The following is a 16,758-nucleotide window of genomic DNA, read 5'->3' as shown; positions in this document are numbered from 1 at the left end:
CTACGCCAACCAAACCAACAAACCAAGTTAACGGTTGCATTTTACTCGAATAGAAAAGATAAGGCGAAAGGATCTCCACCGAGAAAACCCTAATTCGAAGAACCGCGCCGCCGTCACCGTCGTCTCTAGCTCGCTCGCTCGCTCGCTCGCTCGCGCTCTCCGCCCGTGAGAACTCCCACGCGAGCATCTCGCGTCGATCCAGTCGAATCAGCGCCCCGCGTTCGATCTAACCTGCTTCGTGCCGTCGCAGGGATCGGAGCGCTCGGTTCCAGTAGAAGCGTCTCGGAGTTCAAGGCGACCTCGTCAGCCATGTCGGACGAGGAGCACCCGGAGAGGAGGGAGGAGGCCTCGGAGGTGAGCTGGTTTTTTCTCCGTCGCTGCGCTGATCGAGACGGTGGTTTTCAGTTAGTTCTAGTTCTAGTGCCGTTCGGCTGCTTGCCCTGATTCGATGCGGTTCTAGCTAGGGTTGAGCTTGCGAGTTGTGGGCTGGATTTGAGGTTCTGTTCCACCACATGTTTATGTATATTTTTTTTCTTCTCCTACAGCTTGCCCCCTTTGATCCAACCAAGAAGAAGAAAAAGAAGAAGGTTGTCATCCAAGAACCTTCTGATGAAGTGGACAAGCTTGCAGAGAAGACAGAAACATTGGCAGTCACAGAACCCGCTGAACTTAACTTCACTGGAATGAAGAAGAAAAAGAAGAAGCAGGTACGGCAGATACACTTGGAGCTGGACTGGATAATCTTTAATGTTTAAGAATCAGAAAATGAAATGCGGCTGCACATTTATTCATTCCGCAAAATTTCAGGTGGATCTTGATTCAACTATTGCCGACCTTGCAGATGGGGAGGACACTCAAGGTGCATTTCACTTGTTATTAATCTAAACCTTGCTCTCATTGACTACTTCTGCAATAGCTAACTCCCTGCTTTTCAGATGATCAAGCTGTAGAGGAACAAGGGGAAGGCATTGAGCTTGGAGGTGGCCCTACATACCCTTGGGAAGGAACTGACCGGGATTATAAATATGAAGAGGTGATTACATATTTTCTGCCAAACATTTTTCCCTTGTAAACATGGATCTCTGTTTATCCCTTGGGAAGGGCAGGCTTGGTGCAGTGGTGAGAGCTGTCTCACTGAGTCACCAGGTCACGGGTTTGAAGCAGCCTCTCCGTAGATTTTGCGGGGGGGAAGGCTTGCCTCGGTTTTTCCCTTCCCCAGACCCCACTCATGTGGGAGCCTCCGGCACTGGGTCTGCCCTTTTTAGAAGGGCAGGCCTGGTGCAGTGGTGAGAGCTGTCTCACTGAGTCACCAGGTCGTGGGTTCGAAGCAGCCTCTCCGCAGATTTTGCGGGGGAAAGGCTTGTCTCAGTTTATCCCTTCCCCAGACCCCACTCATGTGGAAACCTCCGGCACTGGGTCTGCCCTTTTTTTTTAAACATGGATCTCTGTGCATTAGTTTTTATTAGTAAAAATGTGACTATTTGATAGCCTCTTGGCTTATATGTCACAATTGCCCCAGATCTTTACGTCTTCGTGTTTCTAATGTTCTATGACATTACAACCACATTTTGTCGTTATGACTTGCATGCTATTGACACCTGTTTCTTTGGGTACATTCAGATATGCATCATTCTTTATTATTATTAATTTTGGTTACTTCTTTTCGTTGTGGGCCTCCAATATATAACTACCTTGGAGGAACCAAATCACTACAGCGATGTGTTACCTTTTTGTCTCTGAAATTTAACCTTGAGCTTTTTCTGTTGCAGTTGCTGGACAGAGTGTTCAACATTCTTCGTGAGAACAACCCAGATCTTGCTGGGGATAGGCGTAGGACCGTTATGAGGCCACCACAAGTTCTTAGGGAGGGAACAAAGAAGACAGTTTTTGTTAATTTTATGGATTTGTGTAAAACGTAAGTTTCAACCTAATTGTGGCAGCATATTTTTAACTGATACTCTCTCACCTTCTTAAGTGCTCTCTGCTGCTCCAGTTGTTCAAATTACAATGAATTGACTTTTAACTGTATCTTCAGGATGCATAGGCAACCTGAGCATGTGATGATGTTTTTGCTTGCTGAAATGGGAACAAGTGGGTCACTTGATGGGCAGCAAAGGTTGGTGATCAAAGGAAGATTTGCCCCCAAAAACTTTGAAGCAATCCTGAGGAGATACATCAGTAAGTTATCCAATTTGATTGCGTTGATGGTTGTAGTATCCCTTTGTGAACAGATGGCATGTCATTCCTTTTTATGAACATACCTGCTGTCTGCTGATATGATTGAATAAATCTGATGGTTGTTTACTGTCTCTCCCTGTGACTCAATTTTTCAGATGAGTATGTCATCTGCAATGGATGCAAGAGCCCTGATACCATTCTGTCCAAGGAAAATCGTCTGTTCTTCCTTCGCTGTGAACAGGTAAAATATCTTGCAAAACCATGTAGGATGTGGGGCCTGCAGTTTTGTTGTGATAGATTTCCAACGGCTCTGGGAACATTTCGCTATTCCCGTTTCCTCACTTTATCCATGACTGTTTTTTGTTATACATTGGTAATTGACGCCATTTATCCCACCATCCGTGTATTTTTCTGCCAATGATGAGTTGCAACTTTAAGGTTTAGGGTTGTTGATGAAAGTCTGATAAGAAGTGCAAGTTCTGAGGCAAACAATTCCACAATTCATTCCATGCATTATCTGCTATCAATGTTACCATCTCATATTTTGCTGCTCTAGTTTTGTGCATATTTAAGATCCTTTCAAAATGAAACAATTTTTGCTGACTTTTCTAGTACTCATTTTTGCCTACATTTGCGGATTGGCTTGTTAGCCCTTGTTTGGTCCAGCTATTGTGTTCTAGACTATGATGAGTTGCAGAATCATTTGCCTACATTGTTTGAGTTTGTGATAACATCTGCAAAATCTGAGTCTTTCATTGATCATATTGGAAGACTAAATATTATACTCCCTCCAGGTTGGTAAAAGAAGTCGCTTTGGACAAAGTTTGGGTCAAACATTGGAAATATAAATCATGAATAACTTTTAACTTGTTGAGTTTGAAAATGTGAAAACCACAAGAATAGATTTGTCGTGAAAAATACTTTCATAAAAACATACTCAATCCGTTCCAAATTATAAGACGTTTTGGCTTTTCTAGATTCATAACTTTTACTACGCACTTAGATATACACTATGTCTACATGCATAGTTAAAGCAATGTATCTAAAAAAGCCAAAACGTCTTATAATTTGGAACGGAGGGAGTACATGTATCACTTTTCAATAAATATTTTTATAGGAATAAGAAGTCAAAGTTATGCTTTGGAGACCGTGTCGCTGTCCAAAACGACTTCTTTTACTAACCTGAAGGGGAGTACCTTCTTGTTGTTGCCTTTTCATTCTCATTTCACTTCCATTCCATGTTACTTTTACTCGGTGAACACTTCTAGAGTTCTAGTTGACACTTGCATGGAACCATCACGCCACTATATGTTTTTGCCAATGATGAATTGCAACTTTATTGCCTACATTGTTTGACTAGTCTTGTGTGATAAGAAGTGCAATTACTGAGGCTTAAATAGAGTCATAAATTTGTGCCATAATATATCTGCTATCAGTTTCACTATCACTTAATTTTATGTTTATATAGGTATTGTTGCTTATGAATATTATAACCTTGAGTTTTCTCGTACCAACCAAACATTTCCCGTGCTGAAATTCGCTACTTCATTCTTGTGTGTGTTTATTCTTGTAGCCTATGATGAGTTGCAGAATTATTTGCCTACATTGTTTGAGTAAAACATTGATATTATCTGCAAAGTTCTGAGGCTATTCTTTGAAATCAGAATGGAAGACTCAGATTTGATTCCAACTCTAATGGGCCATTTCTTTTGCTATCTATAGTGTGGATCTTCAAGGTCCGTTGCTCCAATCAAAGCTGGATTTGTTGCGCAAGTTGGTCGTCGGAAGGCCTGAACACAGAACAAAGCTTTGCATTATTAATCCTGTGGGCTGCCATATGATGTTAGAATGAGAGCTTGTGCTCCGTTTTGACAACCAATTTTGCATTGCGACCATTGTGGCCGTGTATTTCATTTTTCTTATGTCATGTTAATGCAGGTGAGTTTCAGTTTATGATTTGCTTTATCTATATATGGCTGGAATTAGGGCCATACCAATTCAACAATATTAGATTATTTGCTGACCACAGATTGTGCTGTGCAATGTTGAGCAAGATCTGCCTTTGTCGCAGTTCTGTGGCAGATGGCTGAGTGTCGTGCATCCTGATAAGCGAGTCTCCCTGCGATCATAATCCTGTGACAGCTGGCTATTATCAGTCTGTTAAACTTCTTCCTGCGGACACAAACACGAGTTCAACAAGATTTGTCCCAAGATTTTTTTTAAAAAACAAAATGGACCATGAACATCAGAAGTTAATAACGCAAAGACTGACATTACAATATTTATTATAAAATTATTTTTATATTATGTGTTCTATTTTAGATAAATGTTACTCTCTCCATTTAGGATAAATATATTACATTTAATATTGCTGCGTATACTTAGGAGACGGGCTTTATTTGTATCGCATTCGGAGGATAATAATCTGTCCTAATAAGCTGTAAAGAACAGCCCTCCTTTTTTTTTTGCGATTAATAGCCCTCCTTTTTAGCCGCCTCTAAAACCACTCTAGAGATCTACTTCCTCTGTCATGTAATACAATCAATCCACACTTAAATTTTTCCCTACGGATTCTATCTGATTTATTTAATAATCCTCCTTTTTAGCCTCCTCTAAAACCACCATATACATAACGAGTAGATTGTGTGAATTTTCATTTTTTAATTATCATCTTCTAATTTGCATGTTTTTCCTTATTTATTTAAATAAACATTCTCTTTAGCTCCCTCTAAATCCACCAAACGAAGTCACCATGCACATACCATTAACGAGTAAACCATTCTCTTTAGCTCCCTCTAAATCCACCAAACAAAGTCACCATGCATACCATTTAACGAGTAAATTGTGTGAATTTCCATTTAAATAAACCTCCTCTTTAGATTTCCATGTTGGGGTACATACGTTTTCTTTTCTTTGGTCTAAAATTTAAATTTTCAATGTTAGGGTGCAGGCGTTTTCCTTTTAGTGGATGAAGGTGACTTCCGCTTGGCTAATAGTGTTATTAAAGCCAATCAAAGGATGAGAGATGCTCCCAACCAAACAGTGCCAACATTGCCTTAACATTTACCATTACCACATTTCACCTTATGAACATATTTTCGAGTACAAAAGCTAGAACCAGAGCTAATTGTCCATATCCGGTATTTCCATGCTAATTGTCCATAGACGATACAGAACCAGCGTCTCTTCTGCAAGTCACGTTCCATAACATGTCACTGATCAAAATTTTAAGCACATTTTCAATGCGCTAAACATCCTTAGTCCTTCAGCCTAGAGCTGGATGCGTTCACCTCCTCAAGGATAGGCGCAGGCCTGACGTAGGTGAAGCCTGCGAAGTGGCTGTGCCCGCCGCCAGCGGGGGTGGTCACCGGAGAGTCCAGCACGGGCGTCTTCGTCCAGCACTCGTCGAAGTTGACAATGCAGGTAAGCCCAGCGACATTCGGCCGAAAGCTCGGCTGGATCTGCCGGGCCTCCAGCTTCCTCCAATTCATTGGCTTGAACCACTTGTGGTTCTTTATCTCATTGCTGCCTCCGGGGCCGCTGCCCAGCCGCCTGTTGGGTTCCTTGTGCAGGAGCTGGAAAATGGAAGGGATGGAGAATGTGAGCTCAAATCAAGCTGACGCTTCTGCACTGATTAAATGAATGTAAAAGCTTACGCCTTTCAGAAGGGAATGAGCTTCACTAGACAAAAATGAAGGAAACTTCAGTTTATCTTTTATAATCTTCTGCTGAACTTTGTCCCTATTCCCAACAAATGGTGGCTACAATGTGTTGCCAAGAGTATGACCAATTAGCAACGAAAGCAAATGAGAACATCTCATGAGAAGTTGAGAACCATGCAACTCACCTTGCCTGTAAGCATTTCAAAGAGCAGGATTCCCACGCTCCACCAGTCAGCAGCCTTATCATGCCCCCGGCCAAGAATAATTTCCGGGGCCATGTACTCAAGAGTGCCACACATCGAGTTTGATCTGGTATTTTCACAGAATTCCTTTGCAAGGCCAAAGTCTGTGAGCATGGCCTAGAAAGGTGGGGTGAATGATGAGATGTTAGCAAATGAGGAACTGGAAAAGGAAGGTTGACAGTCATCATCAGTGATTCTTACATGGCCATCAGCATCCAGAAGGATGTTTTCGGGCTTGAGATCCCTATGCATAATTCCATTAGCATGAAGATGCGCTACGGCAGATACAATTTCAGCTGTATAGATTCGTGCAAGCTCCTCCCTTGTTATGTAAAACCAGTTTAGTTTCAGTGCTAGTGTTACTGCCTTTTGGCAAATAAAACTACCTAGCAAAAAATGGAAGATACCTAAATAATCCTTGCTTGTAGAGCTGAAAGAAAAGATGCCCCCCGTTTATGAAGTCCAGGACAAGGTAAAGTCGATATTTTGTCTGCATAGTTAGAGCATTACAATCGAAAATCTGTACTAGGATTTCACCATACTTAATATATTTTTCCTGTACAGTGAATAAGGATGAGAGTATGCACACAAACAGTTTACCTGAAATGAGTACCTCAGCTGCACTATGAAAGGGTGGTCGACTTTTGTCAATATCTCTCTCTCGGCTTTCATATACTCAGAATGGTTTTTTTCTAATATCTTGTCCTTCCTCATAACTTTCATTGCATATATCTCTGAGGTGTTTTTCTTTCTCACCTGAAATACTTTACCGAATGCCCCTTGGCCAACAAGCTTCAAGATTTCGAAATCATCAAGCCCAACGCCCTCATCCTCCGTCATAGCATTACCAAGCTCTTCATCACTGAGCTGCCCTTGGTCCCCTTCCTTTTCTTCTGAGAGGCACTTTACAAGTTCCGATGATCCCTCAGTTTTTCCTAGACTAAGCTTGCTAAGTCGCAAGGAGCGGCTAACAAGTGATGTTGGACCAACAAGAGAATGGGATCGGTTGATGATGACAACAGGATCACTGTAAAATTCTTCATTGTACTCAACAATAGGTGAAGGACTGTCCGGACCAAGACCACCAAGGTTTGTTGGTGTTTGGACCGGGGTGGAACCAAAAACATCAGAGAAATCGTACTCGATGTTCTCTGAGGAAACAACATCTGGAGGGCCCATTGGGAGAAGTATCTTTACTGGGCAGAGGTTGGGGCCCTGTGCGAGGATTGCAGTCAGAGAGGATGGCTGAGAAGAAACCATTTCAAAAGCTTGAAAGCCTACAAACTCTTAGGCCAAGCTTCTACCACAGTGTCTAAATTAGGCTCCCTCCACTGAACCTTCCACCAGGAATTCCCAAGTATCCCGCGAAAAGGCAGAGAAAGATGATGCTGCTGTTCACTGTTGAATAAGGGATGTTGGATGCCAGTGCTTTCCCAGACCTCATGAAGCTGAAACAGACAAAGCTGAAGACAAAATAGATATTTGGTTAGCCTTGCCTTTTACCAGAAGAGGAACAGGAAAAAAGAATCAATTTTTATCACACAGTAGCTTGAAAAGAACTATTTCACAGAGAAAGCTATAACAAGTTGCAAATCCTAGAAAGTTCGTGAAACTAGTGGCCTTACTAGGATTCCTACATTCATTGACATTGCAGATATATCTGATAACCCCACACCCCCTCCCAAACACACCCACACCAAAAAAAAAAAAGGAGAAAACCTGAATAATGCTATAAAAGCTAAACAAACATGCTATCTTGCGAATAAAAAATGTAGCTGAATGCTGTAAAATCTCCATAAGTAGGCAACGTTCTACAGCACTGGGTTATCAGCACCGGCCTAGTGCATTAGAAACTCCAGCACAGCAATCAACAAGCAAATGGGTAAGTATGCAACTTAGGAGCTGTTTGAACACTAAGTTTTCTTGGAGTTTTAGGAAACTACAGCGGTTTTCTAAAATAGTTGGATGCAATAACAAATCTTGTAGTTTAGAAAATCCAGATATTTCTAAAACTGTAGCCTTTTGGAGTCATAGATTAGAAATACACTTGGGATGCCATGCACCTACTCTATAAAATTGATATCATGACTCTTTAAAAGACTGTCATCAAAACATGCCCTTAACAGCCTATAGGTAATGAAGTTGAACCATGAACAATGTGCTGAGAATCTTGATAAACTCTAATGCCTGGTCTGCCACTGCTAAAACCAATATCCCTTGAATGGCACCGAATTAAATTATTAATCCCTACGGCGAGACGGTTTTAGTAGTGACAGATCAGACCACCAGGGATTAGACTAGGAGCACCATGACACATCCACAGCCATGAATGAATGAAGCTTTAGAGCAAAGCAAGGACCATCAGTTCCCAAAACTTAGCTCCAAAATTTTAGAATAGAGGCACAACCCCTGCTTTTATAGAAAGCAACAAATTACATGATTTTTTGCTTCCTAACAAAGCAGGACCTATGCTTATATTCTAAAGGTTTACCAAATCTTCATTAATCTGACTATCCTAGCGACGCCATTAAGAGATACTCTAGGCATGTACTCTCCAATCCTATCATCCTATACATACTATACTGTAGCAGTTGCTAGTGTGCACCAAATGAAATCACATAGCGTGGGTCTGTGGGATCCCGGCTCGGCTGGCTGCCAACAAGCTCGTAATTAAGCGCAGTTCAGATACCTGCATGGGCAAACGATTGGCAGCCCGGCGGCTCCGGCCAAGGCAATCAAACGATTGGTAAAATCGCTGCTCTCCTTCCCAGCACAACCACATGCCCATATCCAAATGACAAAATCGTAACAGCGCAAGCAACCAATCCGCCAAAAAAAATAGGGACAGCAGGATTTGCATGGGGGAATCGAACAAGGGAACCGATCAAGCGAAAACTACGGGCGAACATGCCAGGATCAAGAGATCGAACCGTTCGTTATCTCCGGAGCCCGCGGATCGCTAGCGAGTGGGAACCCCTGTGTGTGACGAAACACTCGCGAAAAAGATGCGGGATGCGGCGCAGGCGAAGGAGGGAGCGGGGGAATTCCGCGGTGCTACCTCTCGCCGATGGAAGATGGGGGCGCGCCCAGCTCCGACCTCGGACCTCCGACCCGCTCTTCTCCTTCGGGGCGCGCCGCGCGCGGGTTGGTTGGTTGGTGGCGGGGAGTGGGGAGTGCCGAGGAGGAAGGAGGGAGGGGAAAGCGGAAGGCTGGGATGGGGGCTTCCGAAATGGCGCACGTTGGGGAGCACGCCAGTCCAGGCACGTTGGCGAAGGAGGGCCTACCGGTCAGTGTCAAACGGTGGGCCAGGGTCTGTCCAGCCGCCAGGTTGGTTACGTCTCCATCTGGATCTGCTCGATGCTCGTTATCTTTTTCCGACTCGCGGGAAACCCTGTTGACCAACGGCACGCCAGCGGAGTTTTCACTGGAGACGGGGAGCCGTCAGCGGTCAGCCCGTCACTTCCGTTGGTGTGACGAGCCCAGGTCGGCAGTGGCCCAGCTGCACGCTGGGCCGAGCCCAGCTAACGCTACGCTTCTGCTAAAAAAAAAAAAACTAGCGCTGCGCTTGTATAGCTATCTCACTCACTTGTCACTTGTTTGTTTCTAAAAAAAAACTGTCACTTGGAATAACCTTGTGTCTCACACTCACACTTTGTGTCCATTTTTTATTACGTTGTTCGAATTGGCAAAGTAATCATATGTTTGACACATGCATGAGTATTAAATATAGATTATTTACGAAACTAAATGTACAGATTGAGATTAATTTGCGAGACGAATTTATTAAGCCTAATTAGTTCATGACTTGACAATGTGGTGCTAAAGTAAACATGTGCTGATGAAGGATTAATTAGACTTAATAAATTCGTCTCACGAGTTACTACGAATTCTGTAATTTGTTTTTTTATTAATATTCGAATACCTCATGTAAATCCGATGCGACACATCTTAAACTTTAGTATTTGAATAAACACCTGGAGGCAGCAGCCGCCTCGCCTGCCACGTTTCTTGGGTCATTCTTGAGTGGGTTCAGGTGAAAATAGTACTACTATAGTAGTACGTGTCAGACCGGTCCACTGTGACATTTGATTTTCCTATTAGGCCTATTTGCGTGCTTTTAAACTCGGTTTGATTTGCTTTTTTTTATCTGGAATAGTGTTTTTCTCTCACAAATTTCTCTAGTATTCCTCCAAACCATTCAAATTCCTCTAGAATTCAGACAAGCGAACAGGCCCATAGTACGGGCCTGGACCCGGAAGGAAAAAAAGGGAAGAATGATACCTTTTCTGGATTTTTTTGGTTGTTGTTCGGTGCGCAATGGCTGTGAGGCTGTTAACCTAACTTGAGCCGCCATGGAGCAGTGTTCGGCTGGTGATATTCGGTTGGTTGGTTCACTATTTTTTTAGTCGGAGCAGTGTTTTTCTCTCACAACATTTTAGCATAAACAGTAATTTTTAGTATGAACAGTGCCAGAATAATACCAGCCGAACGCTCTATACACACCTAGGAGAGTACACCTTCCGGAATGCCGGTGGAGTCCTCGGTCGCTTTACGCCACGTTGCTCCACGGACCACGAGCTACTCGTGCGTCCGTCCGTCAGGCGCACAATCATGGCATGTGATATGATATGCTGCCTGCCTTTTCTGTACGTGACCTCGCTGAGCGCATGCACGAACGACGCTTCGTTGGACCGCGGTGTGCCGTTGCGTGCCGGCCCCAGTTCATTTTCGAAACCTGCGCGTCTACGAAACCTCACAACCTTTCCAGCTACCGCGCCGTGCCCACCTTGCCCGGGGCCCGGCGGGCAAACAATCCGCTGGGGCTGGGGCCTGGCCGCCTGGCCTCGCCGCCGCCTCGCGTTTCGCCAGTCCCCACCCGGGCCGCGGACGAACGCGGCCCGCGGAGACCATCAAGAGCAAAGCAGCCGCGTCGGCCGCCTGCCCTAGTCCCGTCGCGGTCGCCCGGTGCACACCCGGAGAAAACGCCAGCCAGTCCAGGTTCCAGTCCAACGGGTCACCACCACACGCTCGGCTCGGCTTGGCGGTGGGGCCATCCTCCACGCTGGCATCCAGAAGGGATACGGTTCCAATCCTACGTGCGCGCCCGCCCCCACCCGCCCGCGCGGGATGGAGATGAGAAGACGACGCGGTGGCACCCGCGGCTGGCGTCGGCGACACGGTCTCTCGCCACTCGCCCAGTCCCCTCCTCGGCCCCGTGGCGACCTGGCCCTCCTTCCTTCCCTCACCCGGTGGGCCCCAGCCTACAGGCAGTGGACGTCTCCACCAGACCACTCGTTGTCGTTGAAGTGGTCGCTCCACACCCGCCGCGGCTCCCTCCTCCCCCTTTCTCCTTCGCTTCCGCCCTCCGCGTATAAATATTTGCCGAGCACGCGCCATGACCTCACCCTCCGCTCCGCGCCTCCGCCCCTCTTCTTTTTCTATTGCTCCCCCGGCCCTGGCCTCTCCACACAAGCTGCCGCTCAGCGAACTCGGCGCGCCCATCCCGTCTCCCTTTCGCGAATTGTTCGGCCGGGTAGGCGCCGCCGCAACCACCGCGAATAGGAGCCGGAGGAGGCGTATAAAGCCAAGAACTCCCGGGAATTAGAGTTGGAGGAGCAGGTGGCGACGACACGACGGACAAGGCGCACCTACAGGAGCGACGAGGGAAAGGGGAAAGGAGAGGTGAGTGCCCGGCTCTGTTCTGTTCCAATTCTTGGACTTGCCTGCCTGCCTTCTCTTTCGCGCGCGCGCTGCTCTGCTCGTTTCTTGGTAGTACACTACTTCGGATTGCATGCGATTCTCTTCTAGAGTGTTCTGGAATTCCCGATTTGATCCTGGATTGCATGCAGCATAGGGCAGTAAAACTGAAGAACTTGGTTGGAATGCGCTTGTGTCCTCAAACACCTGTTTTTCTCTGCCTTGTTTTGTTCTTGCTCTGTTCAAACACGAGTTACTAAGGAGTACTAGGCAATTTCTCTCCTGCAAATTGGAATCCTGTACTTAAGTAGCACAAGCTAACTGAAATGGCCAGTGGGCTAACAGCTGTTTTAATGCTTCCCTCATTTATTTATTTATTTATTTTTTAAAAAAGTGGCAGCAGATGAGCGTTTTCACTTTTCAGTGCACTTAGTATATTTACCAAAAAGAACAGTTCAAACGTTTCCTCCTGAATGATATGAAAACCCAAAAAAGAACAGTTCAAACGTAGCGGTCGCTTTTATTAGTACATGCTTACCATTCTGTCTGTGTCATTATTCGCACTTAAGTCAGACTTTGCCTACCAGACGTCGTTATATACAGGCACATAATTTGTCTGCTAGCAAGCAATGTCCGCTAATCTCTTCAGTTCCAAGGCGCAATTTTTTTAGACAGATACATAAACTGATGAACAGAATGCTGATGGTGTTTCCCCGTTGTTTACTTTTGACGCCACAGGAAGCGTTCTCCGATCGTTGACAGCTCCTCTCCTCCGGATGTCCTGGGGGCCTGCAGGCCCATGGAAAATTCAGACGCCAGAGCGGTTCGCCGCGTGAGGTGCCCGAGGTGCCACTGCGTTCTTGAGGAGCCCGGCGCTCCAGTGTACCAATGCGGTGGATGCGGCACGACCCTTCGAGGTTAACCTCACGTCCCAATCCCATTTCGATTCCTGGAGCTCGCATTTGGATTGGATGCTTGCTCTGTTCTCAGAGGTTTTGGTTTGGTTTGGTTTCTGACGGATTCTCCCGCACGTGCTCGATTCTACAGCAAAGAACCGCACCGGCACCGGCACCGGCGCGGGAGACGCGGCCAGGGCGTCGCCGTCGCGGAGCGGGCTGCCTCCTCAGAGCAGGCACTTGGACGCCAGCGACGTCGCGAGCACGAGTAGGTCCAGCACCCCGACCCCTCCTCATGTCGGGACCAGCTGGCACCGAGCCACCGACGCGACAGGCAGCCGGCACGGTTCCGGTGATCTCGCTCTCGTGTCGGCCGGGACGCGTGGGTCCGATGACGTCGCGAGCACCAGCAGTACTCCTGACGCCACCGCGAGCAGCAGGCGCCAAGGCACCGACGCGACGAGCTGGCGCGAGTCCGGTGGTGTCGTGGTGTTCGCCGCGAGAAGCCGTGGCTCCGGCGACGTTGCTAGCACCAGCAGCACTCCTGACGCCACCGCGAGCAGCAGGCCCCAAGGCACCGACGCGACTAGCCGGCGCGAGTCCGGTGGTCTCGTGTCCACCGGGAGGAGCCATGGCTCCGGCGACGTTGCCAGCACCAGCAGCACCCCTGACGCCAATGCCACCGCGGGTAGCGGGCGTCCAGGCGCGGACACGACGAGCCGTGGAGAGTCCGCTGGTCCCGTGCCGGCGACGAACCGTGTCTCTGAGCAAGTGGCACTGATCGAGAAGAGGGAGCGCGAACAGAGAGCGGCCGGTCAGGAGGTCCGTGACGACACCGAAGGCTGCAGACCGAGAGATGCCGATGGTGCCGGCTTCTCCGGAGGAAACAGAGATACCACTCCTGAATCGCAGGATGACACAGAGAAGGGGATGAAACGCCATGCAGAATCGACCGATGCTGCCAGAAAGAAACATTCTGGTGGAGCTGCAGTGCAACCGCAGTACCACCATGAGCATCGCCAAGAACTTGTGCCGAAATCATCAGCTCAACCCGCAGCTGCTCAACCTGCACGGGATGATGCTGATGATGCCGGCGAAAAGGCGCTGAGTCCATCTCGCCATGAGCTTCAAGAAGAACATCTGGGGCCCTTGCGGAAGAAGATTCTGAAGACGGTGGATGAGCTGAAAGGCGACCTGTCTGAACTTTTCAGCAACTCCCCAGAGCTCAATCCGCCACGCGCGCGCCCTCCTCGTCTTCCCAAGCAAGAAGGCTACGTGTCTCGTGCGCCGCCGCCGGCGGCGGCCTCGGCCCTCCCTGCCAGAGTTCGTCACGTCGCTTCTGCTGCCGACGGTCACCGTGGCAGCGCAGGTCGTGCGGTGAAGCCCCGTCAAGCCGCGGCCCCTCCCCGTGGCTTGCCGTCCCGGCGCTACCGCCAGTGCAGAGCACACCCGTGCTGCCATAACGTGGAGCCGAGGCCGTGCCATCACGGCCACGGCTGCTGCCGCCACCACGGCAAACCGGAGTGCAGCAGCTGCCGAGGATACTGCTGCAGGCCCAGAGCGCAGGAGCCGTCCGCGCCACGGAAGCCACCGGCAGGCAAGGAGCCCAAGCGGCGCCTGCCGCCCCGCAACCACTGCCGGCCGGTGCTGAAGGGCGCGCCGTTCATCGTCTGCTCCAGCTGCTTCAAGCTGGTGCAGGTGCCCGCCGACTTCGCCATCTCGACCAAGACAGTGCGCAAGCTGCGTTGCGGCTCCTGCTCCACCGTCCTCTCCTACTCCTACAGGGACCCGGCCAGGAAGAAGGCCTACCAGGACTCCGTCGACCGGTGCAGCACAGATGGCTCCGAGCTGCACGGCGGCAAAGGCGACGAACGATCCGACCCGTTCGCGCCGTTCATCGATGCCTTCGGTCTCAGCAGCTACTCGACGGAGGACGAGCAGCGGCTGCCCGTCTCGAGGAACACGTCGTTCGACACCCTCGACGGGACGAAAGCCGTGGGGCGGCTGCATCGGCTGATGGGGTACGGGTCAGCTAGCGAGCTGCTGCGCCACTCCCCTGACCTGTACGAGAGCTTCAGCGAGCGGACGACGCCTGACGTGAGACAGCACGACACGAAAGGGAAAGGCGTTTGCATCGACGATGACTACGACGTCGATGACTCGGACGAGGAAGACGTTGGTGCGCTGAAGAGATCAGTGGGGAAAGGGTCTGGCTGGCCGCCCCCATGGATTCCCGGCAAGGGGACTCCAGCAGCTGGAGCCATCAGGATAAAGTAGATAGCAGGAAAGGCTTGTGTATATTGCAGGAATAGTTTTATAGTTTTATTACTATTCATTTTAGGTGCGGTATTGGATTTATAGGCTGTTTGTTTGCCATTTTTTTCGGAGCGTGAAAATGCTGTACAATGAAATGTAAATATCCAGCATTGAGTCTCAGAAAGAAGCATTATGGCCTTGTTTGGGAACAAGAAAATTGAAGGTGCCTGATGAAGAAGCCGAAGTGTATAAGAAAGGACTATTGCAGTATATTTTTTTCAAAGATAATATTGCCGTAATTTGAAAAACAAGAACTACAAACAAGAATTTGTTGGCATGAAGTGCAAGCAGAGACTAAGAACTGCAAAGTTTGCACATAGTATCTATCTCTCTGTACTATCTGCAGTCATAAAAAAAATCGTTTAGGAGTTGGAACAAACTTTTGTAGTCAAACCATTAAAACTACAAACATAAATATCGTTTAAATATTTTAGTTACAAAAACAAGCAAGTTACATGGGTAGAGTTGCATTGAAAAATATTTGCAAAATCTCAAAAAATTGAAGGATTTTACAATATATCTTTATATTATAGATAGAAGAAAGAAGTGGTCAGACATGCAGTATAAAGAAGAGGTAGTTGACCAGAAAATGGAAGGATTTTACAATATTTTATACATGCAGTTGACCTGTCGAAGACGGCAAAATACAGTATTTCTCAATCAAGAATATAAAATCGATTTTTGCTTTCGGTCCAAGTCATCTTATCATCGTTTTTCCGTAATCTGTTTTTGCTTAAGCTTAAAAACCGGAAAAAATCATGAAAACAATCTCCGGAAATTGAGAATTATCGTTTTCGTTATCACCCCAATCACCACGCAGGTTATAGGAGATTAATAGGAGGAAAAAGTCCACATTACCTCCATAATTTTTTGCAAAAGTTTGATTTTCCTCCCTGAACTCTAAAACCGGGTAAACCACATCCTGAACTTTTAAAACCGTTCGTTTACCTCCCTGACCGGTTATAAGCGGTTTTCAAAGGCGATTTTGTCTTTTTCTTTTCTATTTATTTCGGCTGAATCTTTGAAAAAACTTTGTAAATCACAGAAAAATCATAAAATAGAAAATCCAATTTTGTTGGACTGTACATGAGTAGATCTACATAGTGAACATATAATATGGTATGCTTTAGTATAATTTTTTTGCTATAGCTTAAGATCTATGCGTTTCTATAATTAGTTCATAACTGCAGTTTCTATGGTCTAATTGTGGTGAAATTTTTATGGTGTGCTAATTATTGTATGCTTGAACTATAGTAAAAATTTTATACTCATTCGATCATGTATAACTTCGACTATACATGATCGGATGAGTATGAAATTTTTACTATAGTTCAAGCATACAATAATTAGCACATCACAAAAATCTCACCACAATTGGACCACAAAAATTGCAGCTATGAATTAATTACAGAAAAGCATTGATCTAAAGCTACACCAGAAAATTTGTACTAAAGCATACCATATTATATGTTCACTGTATAGATCTACCCATGTGCAGTCCAACAAAATTAGACTTTCTATTTTATGATTTTTCTGTGATTTACTATGATTTTTCAAAGATTCAACCGAAATAAATAGAAAAGAAAAAGACAAAACCGCCTTTGAAAACCGCTTATAACCGGTCAGCGAGGTAAAACAAACAATTTTAAAAGTTCAGGGATGTGGTTTACCCGGTTTTAGAGTTCAGGGAGGAAAACCAGACTTTTGCAAAAATTTAGGGAGGTAATGTGGACTTTTTCCTTATTCGGAAGGGGAGAAATAAATTGG

General features: G+C 46.6%; 3 protein-coding genes and 3 non-coding genes across 7 annotated transcripts; 5 read left to right on the top strand and 1 right to left on the bottom strand.

Moving 5' to 3' along the window:
- The first annotated feature begins 43 nt into the window (after positions 1-43).
- LOC136547494 (eukaryotic translation initiation factor 2 subunit beta-like) lies at positions 44-4,206 on the top strand. Its single transcript, XM_066539429.1, has 9 exons — positions 44-165; positions 251-354; positions 546-707; positions 808-859; positions 936-1,033; positions 1,770-1,915; positions 2,036-2,178; positions 2,334-2,419; positions 3,901-4,206. Exons 2-9 carry the CDS (start codon positions 310-312, stop codon positions 3,970-3,972), a joined length of 804 nt encoding a protein of 267 aa, XP_066395526.1. The 5' UTR covers positions 44-165; positions 251-309; the 3' UTR covers positions 3,973-4,206.
- Positions 2,854-2,932, top strand: LOC136547727 (small nucleolar RNA SNORD34). Its single transcript, XR_010781687.1, has one exon. It is a non-coding gene; the product is annotated as a small nucleolar RNA SNORD34 (small nucleolar RNA).
- Positions 3,491-3,574, top strand: LOC136547724 (small nucleolar RNA SNORD34). Its single transcript, XR_010781685.1, has one exon. It is a non-coding gene; the product is annotated as a small nucleolar RNA SNORD34 (small nucleolar RNA).
- On the top strand, positions 3,747-3,830 carry LOC136547725 (small nucleolar RNA SNORD34). The gene has a single exon (XR_010781686.1). It is a non-coding gene; the product is annotated as a small nucleolar RNA SNORD34 (small nucleolar RNA).
- A 1,023-nt stretch (positions 4,207-5,229) lies between the features above and the next one.
- LOC136547493 (serine/threonine-protein kinase AtPK2/AtPK19-like) lies at positions 5,230-9,310 on the bottom strand. 2 transcript variants are annotated; one of them, XM_066539428.1, is made up of 7 exons: positions 9,013-9,310; positions 6,683-7,545; positions 6,490-6,572; positions 6,284-6,404; positions 6,026-6,199; positions 5,835-5,939; positions 5,230-5,753 (listed from the first exon to the last, which is right to left on the bottom strand). In XM_066539428.1, the coding sequence occupies exons 2-7, from the start codon at positions 7,340-7,342 to the stop codon at positions 5,436-5,438; spliced, it is 1,461 nt and encodes a 486-aa protein (XP_066395525.1). In that variant the 5' UTR covers positions 7,343-7,545; positions 9,013-9,310; the 3' UTR covers positions 5,230-5,435. The 2 variants fall into 2 exon arrangements, with proteins under 2 accessions (XP_066395525.1, XP_066395524.1); XM_066539427.1 differs by having other exon boundaries at positions 9,141-9,310.
- Positions 9,311-11,475: 2,165 nt separating this feature from the next.
- Positions 11,476-15,197, top strand: LOC136547492 (protein ENHANCED DISEASE RESISTANCE 4-like). Its single transcript, XM_066539426.1, has 3 exons — positions 11,476-11,764; positions 12,518-12,696; positions 12,827-15,197. Exons 2-3 carry the CDS (start codon positions 12,579-12,581, stop codon positions 14,950-14,952), a joined length of 2,244 nt encoding a protein of 747 aa, XP_066395523.1. The 5' UTR covers positions 11,476-11,764; positions 12,518-12,578; the 3' UTR covers positions 14,953-15,197.
- The last annotated feature ends 1,561 nt before the right edge of the window (positions 15,198-16,758 follow it).

The sequence above is a fragment of the Miscanthus floridulus genome, chromosome 3, assembly GCF_019320115.1.
Source record: "Miscanthus floridulus cultivar M001 chromosome 3, ASM1932011v1, whole genome shotgun sequence".
Lineage (NCBI taxonomy): Eukaryota > Viridiplantae > Streptophyta > Magnoliopsida > Poales > Poaceae > Miscanthus > Miscanthus floridulus.
Note: the sequence above shows the minus strand (reverse complement) of the source record. Positions and strands in the feature narration are given on the sequence as shown.

Excerpts from the sequence above, each read along its gene's own strand:
- LOC136547494 (XM_066539429.1), top strand. The coding sequence starts at position 310 with ATGTCGGACGAGGAGCACCCGGAGAGGAGGGAGGAGGCCTCGGAG. Across the intron at positions 355-545 it reads GGAGGGAGGAGGCCTCGGAG|CTTGCCCCCTTTGATCCAAC; the intron begins GTGAGCTGGTTT and ends CTTCTCCTACAG. Across the intron at positions 1,034-1,769 it reads GGGATTATAAATATGAAGAG|TTGCTGGACAGAGTGTTCAA; the intron begins GTGATTACATAT and ends TTTCTGTTGCAG.
- LOC136547492 (XM_066539426.1), top strand. The coding sequence starts at position 12,579 with ATGGAAAATTCAGACGCCAGAGCGGTTCGCCGCGTGAGGTGCCCGAGG. Across the intron at positions 12,697-12,826 it reads ATGCGGCACGACCCTTCGAG|CAAAGAACCGCACCGGCACC; the intron begins GTTAACCTCACG and ends TCGATTCTACAG.
- LOC136547493 (XM_066539428.1), bottom strand. The coding sequence starts at position 7,342 with ATGGTTTCTTCTCAGCCATCCTCTCTGACTGCAATCCTCGCACAGGGC. Across the intron at positions 6,573-6,682 it reads AGCTGAGGTACTCATTTCAG|ACAAAATATCGACTTTACCT; the intron begins GTAAACTGTTTG and ends CTAACTATGCAG. Across the intron at positions 6,200-6,283 it reads TTCTGGATGCTGATGGCCAT|GCCATGCTCACAGACTTTGG; the intron begins GTAAGAATCACT and ends CCACCTTTCTAG.